Source organism: Hyaena hyaena, unplaced genomic scaffold, assembly GCF_003009895.1.
Source record: "Hyaena hyaena isolate Hyena2069 unplaced genomic scaffold, ASM300989v1 scaffold_219, whole genome shotgun sequence".
Lineage (NCBI taxonomy): Eukaryota > Metazoa > Chordata > Mammalia > Carnivora > Hyaenidae > Hyaena > Hyaena hyaena.
Window position 1 is genome coordinate 1,655,062 of NW_024080850.1, and position 12,247 is coordinate 1,667,308.

General features: G+C 44.0%; 1 protein-coding gene across 1 annotated transcript in view; it reads right to left on the reverse strand.

Annotated features, from left to right (window-relative positions):
• CRKL (CRK like proto-oncogene, adaptor protein) overlaps nucleotides 1–11,921 on the reverse strand; it is a 35,549-nt gene extending 23,628 nt beyond the window's left edge. Inside the window, exon 1 of the mRNA XM_039242822.1 lies at nucleotides 11,089–11,921. Coding sequence (XP_039098753.1) covers nucleotides 11,089–11,399 — 311 coding nt within the window. The 5' untranslated portion in view covers nucleotides 11,400–11,921. The remainder of the gene's footprint in view (nucleotides 1–11,088) is intronic.
• Between the last annotated feature and the right edge of the window lie 326 nt (nucleotides 11,922–12,247).

Consider the following 12,247-nt stretch of genomic DNA (forward strand, 5'->3'; position numbering starts at 1 on the left):
CAGAAGTTTAGTATCCTAAATAGACCTTGTTAAGTCTTATCACATGTCAAGTGCACACATCCAACTCTAGGTTTCAGCTCAGGTCGTGATCTCACAGTTGGGCTCCACGTTGACAGGGTGGAACGTGCTTGGGATTCTCCCCCTCTCTCTCTCTCTGCCCCTTTCCTGCTCGCACATTCCCATTCTCAAAATAAATAAACTTTAAATTAAACACACACACGACAAAAGAGGGGGAAAAAAATCCCACAGTTCCTGTCCTATCATAGCTACAATTCTCCTTTTTTTTATCCCGCCCCACTGGCGAAGTATATGGCTTTCTTAAAAGTGTTTTCTGTATGCCCATGACAGTTTTTCTGCCTAATACCACACTACAAGCATTTCCCATATCACTGATCTACATGATCACTAACTTTTATGGCCAATTCATTCTGTGAGCTTGCAACAATTTAGCATCCCTGTGTTTCTGGATAGTTAGTTTTTCTTTCTCCCTATTTGATCAACATCATGAAGTCTTTTGAACTATTTTCTCCATATTAGATTTTTTGTAAAGCCTAGATTTCCAGATTAAAAACACAGGCATTTTCATGGCCCTTTACACTGCCACACTACTTTCCAAAAGGCAGTCTTCCTATTTGGCAAAACTTACATTTTTTTAATGTTCATTCTTTTTTTTAAAATTTTCTTAACATTTTTTTTATTTATTTCTGAGAGAGAGAGAGCCAGCATGAGAAGGGGAGGGTCAGAGACAGAGGGAGACACAGAATCTGAAACAGGCTCCAGGCTCTGAGTTAGCTATCAGCACGCCTGATGCAGGGCTCGAACCCACAAACCGTGAGATCATGACCTGAGCCCAAGTCGGACGCTTAACCAACTGAGCCACCCAGGCGCCCCAATGTTCATTCATTTATTGAGAGAGAGAGAGCGAGAGAGAGCGCGAGCAAGCCGAGGAGGAGCAGAGAGAGGGAGAGAGAGTTACAGGCAGGCTCTGCACTTTCAGCCCAGAGTCTGACTCAGGGCTTAAATTCACAAACTGTGAGATTATAACCTGGGCCAAAACCAAGAGTCAGACGCTCAACAGCCTGAGCCACCTAGGCACCCCTAAAACTTGTATCTTTTTTTTTTTAATGTAAATGACTTGTTTAATATAGTATGCTGACTACTGAATTAACAGTAATCAATATATTATACAATGGTGATTAGGAGATAGTAGTAGCAGGAACAGCAACAGTAGTAGAGTTGACATTTATAACCTATGCTAGACACTGTTTGCAGTCTACATAAACTTTAATTTAATCCTCTCACCAATCCTGTGAGTATCCCCATTTTACAGATGAGGAAGCCAATGCCAACTCAGGGTTAGATTTGTACTCAGGCAGTCTGGTTCTAGAGTCCTCACTCATAACCTCTAAACTAGTCAGCCTCAGGAATAAACCCTGCATCTTTTGAGTGTATAGAAATTAATGTCAGATTGTGTGTGAAACATGCGCAACAGTTCCTGGCTGTTACTGAGCACCCAATTAGCTCCCCACTCCCACCCTCTTTAAGGTTCACTCTGCTCTTATTTCAAAGGCCACAGACAATCTGTGAAGTCTGGGTGGTACTACATAAATCTCAGATACCTTTTCTAAAAGCACAATTAGTTCCATCTCAGGCTCCCTCCAAGGGTATTTTCATTGTCTGTATAGTTAAAAGCAGTCAGTTCTACAACACAAATTGTGAGGACACTAGTATAGCTTCAGTGGGGATTAACACTAAGGAAGTTCACCCACTGGACTTACTATGTACTAAGAACTTGGGAGACAATGTATTAAAACCATGTTCTTGCTCTTAAAAGACTGCCAATTTAATATAGGCAGAAACTGGAAGGCAACCAAAGCACAACAATGTGTACTTAATGTGGGTCATGGCAGAAGTTGATAGGCTCAAGGCGTATTCAAAGGAAAAGAGTGAGTTTTGTTAGGGGCAGAACAAGCAAGGAGGTGATGAACTAATAAAAGCTGAAGACTAGCTCCCTTTGAAGTTGAAAGATTTTGTTGAAGACAGGCTTACGTGTTTTGGTTCTGCATCAGAGACTAGAGGCCCAAGGGTTCAAACAGTCCCTTCCTCAGCCTCCCCACACCTTCACGGGGCACACTGCTCTTTCCTCATAAGCACAGCCCAGGAGCTTTGCTGGCAAGGCCCTTGAGGCTGAGAAACTTCTGTAAATGGTTGGTACCCATTTAAGGCTTTGCAGGCTATACATATGGCTATGTTGTATATTCTTTTTTAACACAACTTTTGGAAAATATGATAACCACTCTTAGCTTCAGTACACTATACAAAAACTGAGTCTGGCCTAGAGATCTGAAACTGGCCTCTGGGCCATTCAGTCTACTGAATGGTTTTGTAAATGAATGAGCCACACTCATTCTTTTAAGTATTGTGGATGACTACTTTTGTGCTATTTAAGTATAGCATATTAAGCATAGTTGAGAAATTGTGGCAGAAACTATATGGCCTACAAAGCTTAAAATATTTACTATCTGGGGGCGCCTGGGTGGCTTAGTCGGTTAAGCGTCCGACTTTCGCTTAGGTCATGATCTCGCGGTTCGCGGGTTCGAGCCCCGCATCGGGCTCTGTGCTGACTGCCAGCTCGGAGCCTGGAGCCTGTTTCAGTCTGTGACTCCCTCTCTCTCTGACCCTCCCCTGCTCACGCTGTCTCTCTCTCTCCTATAAATAAATAAAAAAATATTAAAAAAAAAAAATTTACTATCTGGCTCCTTACTGAAAGTTTGCTGATTCTTTGTCTAGATCACTTGGTTAAAAGAGCAGAGAGTATTTTCAACTTTCAATACTTCTCTGGCAAAGGGTATATACGCAAATCTGACAGAGATGGAGGATAGCTTCTACTTTCTCCACCATTATATTGCTATAGTGACTATGGGGCTCATTTCCTGATTCAGTACATGCACAGATATCTTAAATTTGACATCAAATCAATCTCCCAGCCACGTGCCTGACATAAATTCAAGTCTTCCACTCCACATCCTCAAACTCATATATTCATCAAAATTCCCTGCAAATTACACATTAGTTCCACTGTAGACATGAAACTATGATGACAGGGCAGCTTATCTTGCCCTTTCTTCCTTGCCCCACAGCCCAAAGATAACATAAAATTGGAAAAATTCACTGTTTCTCAATCATTCTGATTTATTCCTTGATCAAAACTGTAAAGAGCAGCTGTCAACTCTTTTTTAAATTTTATATGCAAAGAGTTTTCCAAGCCCATTCAAATACACTAGACCCATGCTTCTCCCTGTCTTGTGCCTATAGGCTATAGCATGTTGAGTAAGGCGGCCCTGGATGACTAACTGGAAATTGCCTTTTCCTATGTAATGTCAATGAAACCCCTCTCCTTTAGGTTAAAACCATTCTCAGCTTCATGTATAAAGCACAGATAAAACATTTTCTTTAAGTCTGAGTGTGAGTGTCTTCTAAGGTTAAATTTCTTTCTTCATGCAAAAGAAGCAATACAACTTCTGGGAGGAGAGTTTCAAAGGTACTGTAATCTAGTTGTTTAAAAGGAGTCACACAGGGGCACCTGGGTGGCTCAGTTGGTTAAGTGTCTGACTTCAGCTCAGGTCATGATCTCACAGTCTCTGAGTTTGGGCCCCGCATTAGGTTCTGTGCTGACAACTCGGAGGCTGGAGCTGCTTCAGATTCTGTCTCCCTCTCTCTCTGCCCCTCCTCCACTCACACTCTGTCTCTCAAAAAATTAATAAACATTTAAAAAAATTAAAGGAGTCAAATGGGTTTTGAAGATTTTCTTTATTTGCATGTACATACATACTCTCTTTTATGTACAAAAATATCTCCTAGTTAAAAGTTGGAGAACAAAACAAAACAGGTAAGAGAATCAAGTCTAAGAAGACTGGCTAAGAACCTCTCTAGTGAAACAGCACTGAATACTGAGAAGCTCACCCTTCCATCCCTAAATACTCACACCATCACTTACAGCTCTCTTTCTATGCCTGTGGCTTTCTCTCTACTCCCTTCTACAGCTCCTCCTCTTCTGTTCATTCTGTGGATTCCCAAACTTTAGACTCCCAAATCTACATTATTTAGCCCCCAATTCTGTTCTCAATAATAAGCCCATCAGATTGCTAAACTTGGCTTCCAGTAAGAATCTCAAAAAAGATTCTCCCTTGGGGCACCTGGGTGGCTTAGTCGGTTAAGTGTCCGACTTTCGCTTGGGTCATGATCTCGCGGTTCGTGGGTTCGAGCCCCGCGTCAGGCTCTCTGCTGGCTGCCAGCTCAGAGCCTGGAGCCTGTTTCAGTCTGTGACTCCCTCTCTCTCTGACCCTCCCCTGCTCACGCTGTCTCTCTCTCCCTCCTAGAAATTAAAAAAAAAAAAAAAAAAGATTCTCCCTGCTGAAAACAATCACCTCCCCTCACCCTGATCAATTCTCTTCTATTCTCTCAATTAAAGACACCGTTGAATCATCCTTGAAGTCATACCTCTTCCCTCACCTTCTACATGCAATTGCCCAGCGACAACTGTTAGTTTCCACTTTATAGTCCCAAAGCTTAGTTCAGCTTCTCACAATCCCTTCTCCTGTAACAGTCCTTCATTAGTTCCCCATCCTTGACTCTCTCTACCAGTCTCACACCAGAGCAGTCTCTAAAAAGTAACATTGGTCATGACAATTCTCTTCTCTCTGCACCTCCCCCGCTTACGTGCGCTAGCTGGCTCTCTCTCTCTCCCTTCTCTCAAGAATAAACAAACATTAAAAACAAAAAAACAAAAACAACTTTATTTCTACTGACTGAACCACCCAGCCATTAAAAAACTTTAGATAGCTCTCACTGTTAAATTTATTTACATAGCATAGGAGGCCTTTTACAATTTAATATTATTCTTCCATCCTACCTCAATGCCCATCACTCACATTAATTACAATTGCGCCTTTCCCAGCAGGAACTGGAGTGAACTTCTCCCCACCTTCTCACCTCTTCTTTCAAGCCTTCCCTGGCCCATCAGCTGATCATCCTTGCTTTTAAGCTCCTATGGTATTTATTTTAACGTGTTCAATATACTGAGCTTCTAAAGAGCTAAAACCATGATTTACTCCCATGATATGCCTTGAGTCTAGTCCTGGGTTTTGGTGTAGAGTAGGCCTCAATACAGTAAAATTCCTGCTAATAAAATAAAATGCCAAAGACATAGAGAAGCATTTCCCATTACTGTCCATATTTTTTTTCCTTCTGAAAACACAAAAACTTCACTCCAGTTCCTTATATCTGGTTTAATTCTGTTATACAAAGAAATCCTGTATGCCACTTGGTTTGCACTCCAAGCCTCTTTAGTTCACCACAGTTCCACTCATGCTCTCAGCCGTCATTCCAGACTAGTTGCCACATGCCTAGTGGCCCCACCTTACGTGGTATGATCTTAGCTCAGACTCTAAAATAATCTGAACTCCCACTAATAAGCACTGTCCCCTTTTACTTATCAGGAAAAACTAAAATATTTTAGCCTGAAGGAAACCTAGAAATAATCTAGTCCAACTCTTCAAGTCAAAGGAAAAATTCTTAGGTTAAAAAAACAAATCTCTAGGGCGCCTGGGTGGCTTAGTCGGTTAAGCGTCCGACTTTCGCTTAGGTCATGATCTCGCGGTTCGTGGGTTCGAGCCCCGCGTCGGGCTCTGTGCTGACTGCCAGCTCAGAGCCTGGAGCCTGTTTCAGTCTGTGACTCCCTCTCTCTCTGACCCTCCCCTGTTCACGCTGTCTCCCTCTCTCCTAGAAATAAATAAAACATTAAAAAAAAAAAAAATCTCTGTATTTGAGTCTTAAATATGAGAAAAAAAAATCACAAATCAAATGGCTACCAGTACTTTACATGTCATGGGAACACAACTGTTAACTGGGCAAGCTTCCATTCCAGCATAATGACAATGTTCTTGTATCTCATCTGAATCAAATTTACAAGGTTTAAACTACTGGTAAGAAGGAAATCAAAGGTTTATTCGTGGTGCCAGATTCTATGCTAATCAAAATTACTGGTAATCCTTCGCTCCCCATCCTAATTATAAAAGTCCAGACTTTAGTCTAAATATTTAGAAAAGGGGATGTGGGAGGAAGTGTGACCATGTGCCTGTGGCATCCTCTGGTCCATGCAAGGCTTGGCTTCTGCTTCACAGGTGGGAGGGCCCTCCTCTGGGCACTCAGATTAGGCTGGGCATCCTTTTCCAGCTACTCCATCATATTAGATAGCATGGAAATTGTCTTTTTAAAAATCTCAGTACCCGTAACCTTCTCAAGAATGTGACAGGGATTGGGGTGCCTGGGTGGCTCAGTCGGTTGGGTGGACAACTTCGGCTCAAGTCATGCATGATCTCACGGTTCGTGGGTTCGAGCCCCACCTCGTGCTCTGTGCTAGGAGCTAGTTCAGAGCCTGGAGCCTGTTTTGGATACTGTGTCTCCCTCTGCTCTGACCCTCCCCTGCTCACGCTGTCTCTCTCTCAGAAATAAATAAAACGTTAAGAAAAAAAAATTTTTTTTTTAAATGTTTGTTTATTTCTAGGAGACAGAGAGAGAGACAGCGTGAGCAGGGGAGGGTCAGAGAGGGAGTCACAGACTGAAACAGGCTCCAGGCTCTGAGCTGGCAGTCAGCACAGAGCCTGAGGCGGGGCTCGAACCCACGAACCGTGAGATCATGACCTAAGCGAAAGTCGGACGCTTAACCAACTAAGCCACCCAGGCACCCCAAGAAAAATTTTTTTAAAAAGAATGTGACAGGGATTATTTTGATTCAGTGTTAGTTCTATGTTACCAAATACATGTGACGTGGAATGTCTGTTGACAAAAATCCGAGATTTTCACTAAGGGTCAACTTGCCTCAGTTAAAAAACTTTACTTCTTATGATTTTTCTCTTAGCTTTCATATAGCTATATAAGCTAAGAACTGGAGATTTTATAAGCAAAGTAAGCTATGAAAAACACAGTTTCTAAATCACAGGAAAACGTATTTTGTATCTCAACAATCCACTCAGGAATCTTCTGAGACATTCTGTTGTTAAACTGGAAATCACCTCAATTAAGAAGCACTAGCACTTACCTGAAAATTTATTAACTATAACTTAACGAACAGAATCTTAAGAATGTTTATACTCAAATAAATTGGAAGTGAAAATCACCAAAGATTTTGTTTATCAACTGTAATACAGAAATTACACTCACATACTGGAAGAGAATCCTTTAGGGTCACTCAAAATCAACAAAAGCCTTCTGACAAGACATGACACCTTCTGGTTTGTTTTTTTTTTTTTTTTAATTAAAAAAAAGTTTAATTTAAAACCCGCAACAGGAATACCACAAATACAAAACAAAAAGGAATTAATAAGATAAATGGAGAAGATACAAAGTTACAAATGTACCAAGTCATTTTTGTTTCTCTCTTTCTCTTTCCTCATCATTCCCTCCTCCCATTAGCAACATCAATCTTAACTCCAAACCAGGCATCTCTAAGCCAAAACTCAAGTCAGTCTATATGACCTATGACATCTATATGTTATCAGCCACCCAAATTTTGTACCCAAATAGTAGTGACAACCCCGGAGGACTCTCTTGCTTCAAATTCCTCCCATGGGACCCACTGTGCTTAAATTAAAATCCAATTTCCTTATCCTTTTACATCTTATAACTCTTCTTATAGGATCCTCTTATTTAAGAACCATATTCCCAGGGTGCTTGGGTGGCTTAGTCAGTTGAGCACTGGACTTTTGGATTTTGGTTCAGGTCATGATCCTAGAGTCATGGGATGGAGCCCTGTGTGGGGCTCAGCATGGAGCCTGCCTAAGATTCTCTCTCTCCCCCTCAGCTCCTCTCCCTAGCTCTCTCTAAAATAAAACAACAACAAACCTCTCACCACTCCCAACCCATTGGCTATCTTTTTCATCTCAGAACTACTCTGTGTAAGCTCTTCTCTATGATTGGAAGGCTCTTCCCCTCCTCTTTGTCCAAGCCTTCCCAAGGCTTGTCTCTTCTCTACCCTTAGGTAACATCATGCTGTCTCTGACCACCCTACATCAGGTAGGTCTCTTCTATTTTATTCTCCCTGCCCAGCTTCATTTCTTTCATAGTATTTATTAATCCTGTAAGTATTTTATTTATTTTCCTACTTTTTAGTTGGTCTCTTCCACTAAAATATAAGTTCTATTATGGTAAAAATATGTCTGCCATCCATTGCTCTCAGTTCCTATTACTGGAATATAATGCTCATAAATATTTGAATAAAAATACAAAACTAAATGTTAAGGAACATTCCAATTAAAAAGATCAGACTAGAAAACAAGCACCAGTCCTTAAATTCTGAGAAAAATCATACTGTTATAATTTTTCACTAAGCAAAATTACAAAGCTAAGGGGCATGAAACTTTGGCCTTAAGAGCTCAATTTTGATGCCTAAAAAACTAAACCACTTAATTTATCTTGTTTGGATGCGAAGAGACATTTTTAAAAATGTTTATTTTTGAAAGAGAGAGAGAAAGAACGCTTGTGTACAGGGAAGGACCACAGAGAGGGGGACACAGGATCCGAAGTAGGCTTCATGTTGACAGCAGAGGGCCTGACTGAGGGCGAACCCACGAGCCACAAGATATGACCTGAGCCAAAGTCAGATGCTTAACCAACTGAACCACCCAGGCGCCCCTGGGTGTGAAGAGGCATTAAACTGACTTGCTCTTGGTCAAGGCTTTACAGGGTACTTCTAGTTTTCTCCAAAGGCTGAAAACGTATTAAACCTAACTGGCGAATTTCAAGCTTGAAGGAGACAGTCCAAAGATTTAAGAAAGTAAATCCAGTCAGGATCGAATTCAACCAGCACTGTGATCACCCTCTGATCACAATGGAAAATAAGAAACTAAATTACAGCAACATGTTTGGGGCAGAGAGCAAAAACAGGGAGAAACAATTAAAGCTGCAGTGTAAGCCGGAGGGCCTATTATTTGAGGGGCCTGGAACAGCAGTTAAGATTTCAATGCGAGAGGAGTGGGGGTTAGGCAATCAAGGAAAGAGCCAACAGCCCAGCCTATAGCTGAAGCAAAGGTACAAAGGTGTGAGAAGGTAAGTAGCTACCAGAGATTAAGTGAGTTGCCTGGTGGGGCTGCACTAAAGAAAAACAAGGTAGGGGGAAGGGGGGAGGACAGGCATCAAAAACATAAAGTTATGTCTGGTATCTCAGAAGATACATGCATGAAAAATGTGGAGTTGTTTTTGTTGGTAATGGGAAGCCACTGCAGCATACTCCCCTTTCTCTAGGAGGGAATTCAACCATTTACTCACACTTTCTGAAACAGCTGTATTTACAGTACCTGTCACCTCAAAGCAAGCACAATGCCTTGCACATAACATGGCTTAACAAATGCCTGAAATTAATGATGTAATTCACCTCCATGAGTTGTAGAATTCACTTAAACATATTAAAAAATATCATTATAGTTGGTTCTAGTATTCTCTCCAACCCCTTACATCAGAATTATACTGTGCTCAAAGATGACTCCAATTGCAGCATCTTTGGGGACCTGGAGATTTCACCCATCAGATTCATGGTGCCTAGATCTTTATTATACACTATTTGATTTATAATCACTTTATCCCAGTTTTTAAAGTCCATTTAGTTCAGCAGTTAATCTTATAGTCATTATACTGTCATGGCTTTGTTTCTTCTCTTATTCCACAGATGCAACACTTAGGCATCCAGTGGGGGCTCCTTAATTATTATAGCTTTTAACAGTTAAAGCTCAGAGCAACATCTTGCCAGCAAATCTATAAAATGAGAAACATCTCATTCCAAAAATCCTCTATCAGCACCCTCTTTTAAACAGATGTTCAAGAAGCAAAATAGGCAGTAAAATACCTTTTATTTAAAAAAATTCTAGGCAATTTCTTCAGTTCAAATTTGGCATAATTTAAATAAAAGTGATGAAACACTAAAGCAAGTAACCAAAGAAAATAATGCATTTTACTTGATAAGGAGGATGCTTGATGCCTGGAGTCACTTTGGGCACTTAACTTTATTTATTTTGGGGGAGCAGAGAGAGAGGGAGAGAGGATCCAAAGCAGGCTTGGTGCTGTGAGAGCAGAACCCCATGCAGGGCTTCAACTCACAAATCATGAGATCATGACCTAAACTGAAATTGGTGGCTTAAAAACTGAGCCAGCCAGGCGCCCTTGGGTGCTTAACTTTAGTATTAAATTATTAGACTTACAAACATACAAAAAGTACATCCGAAATTAAACCTGCACAGAATTAGGAAAGGTGTTGCTCAAAAGTGTCCCTTAGTAAGTAATATAGCCTTATTCCTCAGAATTTAACCAGGTTGATTTCTAGCCTATTAATGGTCCGACTTGGGGGTAAACTATAAAATAAAAACACAATAATATGTCCTAGATGAAGCCAATGCACCTTCTTTTAAAATTTCTGCAATTATAAAGCAAAAGGAGTCTGGCGTAATTCAAACCTGGCACCAAGGTATCAACATATTTCTGATGTTTAACAGTTAAAGGTTTTGTTTCTAAGCGCTCAAGCATTTTCATTTGTCGACTGTTCCAAAGGCTGCAGTCCAAGAGTTCTTAAACTGGAGCACAGAGTGCAAAAACCTTGTGTAGTGTGCAAAATTGGGTGTACGTACATTTTTACGGAGGGGAGAAAGTCACGACTACTCTGAGATTCTCAAAGAAGTCTGTGGTCCAAAAAAAGGTTTAAAAACAACAATAAAACATTCTGCTTTAGTAGGATAACCCGATAGATAACATGATGAAAGGCAAAAAAAAGCGTGTATTTTAACTATGCAGCCACCGTTAAACATGTTTAAAACGCATCCTCGCATTCAGTGACCCAGATCCTGACACTAGCCTTCCGTTCAGAATGCCTTCTGGAAAATAATTTGGTTCAGAATGGGGTGAAACGCGTTCAATCTCCCCTCGCCGCATCCCCCCCCCACCTCCACTCTTCGATGGATCCCAAGCGAACAAGCCCCTGCCATTCTCGACCCTCCTCCGCGGGCGCAGTGGGCTGTGCGCCCGAGGACGCGGGCGCTGGCATACCTGGGCGCGGGCTCGATTAGGGTGGTGGTGTCCAGGTAGTGGATCTTGTAGAACTCCAGCAGGGCCGGCAAGTGGTCAAACTCCTGGTCCCCAATCTTAAAACGGCGGTTGGGCAGCGAGTTGATGATGTAGTGGGAGACCCGCGAGTTCTCGGACACGGACAGCACATAATCCCCAGGGCAGGTGGAGGAGTCGCGAACTAGGAACATACCGTGGCGCTGGCCCTGGAGCCGGGTCTGCGCCTCCTGGCGAGACACCGGCCCCATGTACCAGGCGGAGCGGTCAGAGGAGTCGAACCTGGCGGAGGACATGGTGTCGGGCCGGGGCTCTGCGGCGGCGGGCCGGGGCGGTGGCTGCTCTCTTCTGTTCTGGACGCCTCTGCCCGACGGACGGCTTTGCGGCCAAGGAAGGGCCTCTTGGCACACCTCGAGGCGCGCTTAGAGGGCCAAGCCACCTTCCTCTCGGCTCCGGGCCCGCAGCATCCTCCGCCGCCGCCCGCCTGCTCCGGGGCCGCCTCACGTAGGGAGCCGGCCCGGGGAATGCGGAGCAGAGGCCGAGGTCGGGGCGGGCGAAGCCGAGCCGCAGCGGAGGCCGCCCCGGGGTTCTCGGGCTGCCCGGAGTACCGGGGTGCCTCCAGTCACTCCTGGCCTGGAACGCACCGACTCCGCGCCCCCCACGGCTCTGCACCGAAACCCGCCGCCACGCAAAGAACCGGACTCCTAAGAGCGTCGCGCCTCCCGGGCGGTTTTGCCGAGCCCGTTCCCAAGAGCCACAGCAACAAAATGGCGGACGCAGGAGAAGCGGCCGGCCACCTCCCCCTCCGCTCACCTCGCTCCCTCTGCGCACGCGCGGGCTCCGGCTCCCAGCTGCCGCCCAGGCCCTCCCGGTGTCGTCGCCCCGCGCGGCCAATCAGGAGCACGGTCGTGACGGTCGGGGCGTGCGCCACTCGCAGCCGCTCCCGCGTTCCGGGAGGAGGCGGGGGAGGCGGGAGAAGTGGGGGAGAAGCGGGGGAGGTGGAGGAGTCGAAGGAGGCGGTGGTGGTGGCGGCCACTCCCTTCTTCCTGGGCTGCGGTGCGCCGCCGGGGGCGCTGCCGCTGCCGCCTCTCCCCGCGCTGGCAGGATAACAGCTGGAGCCGAGAGGGAGCGGCATTTCGAAAAC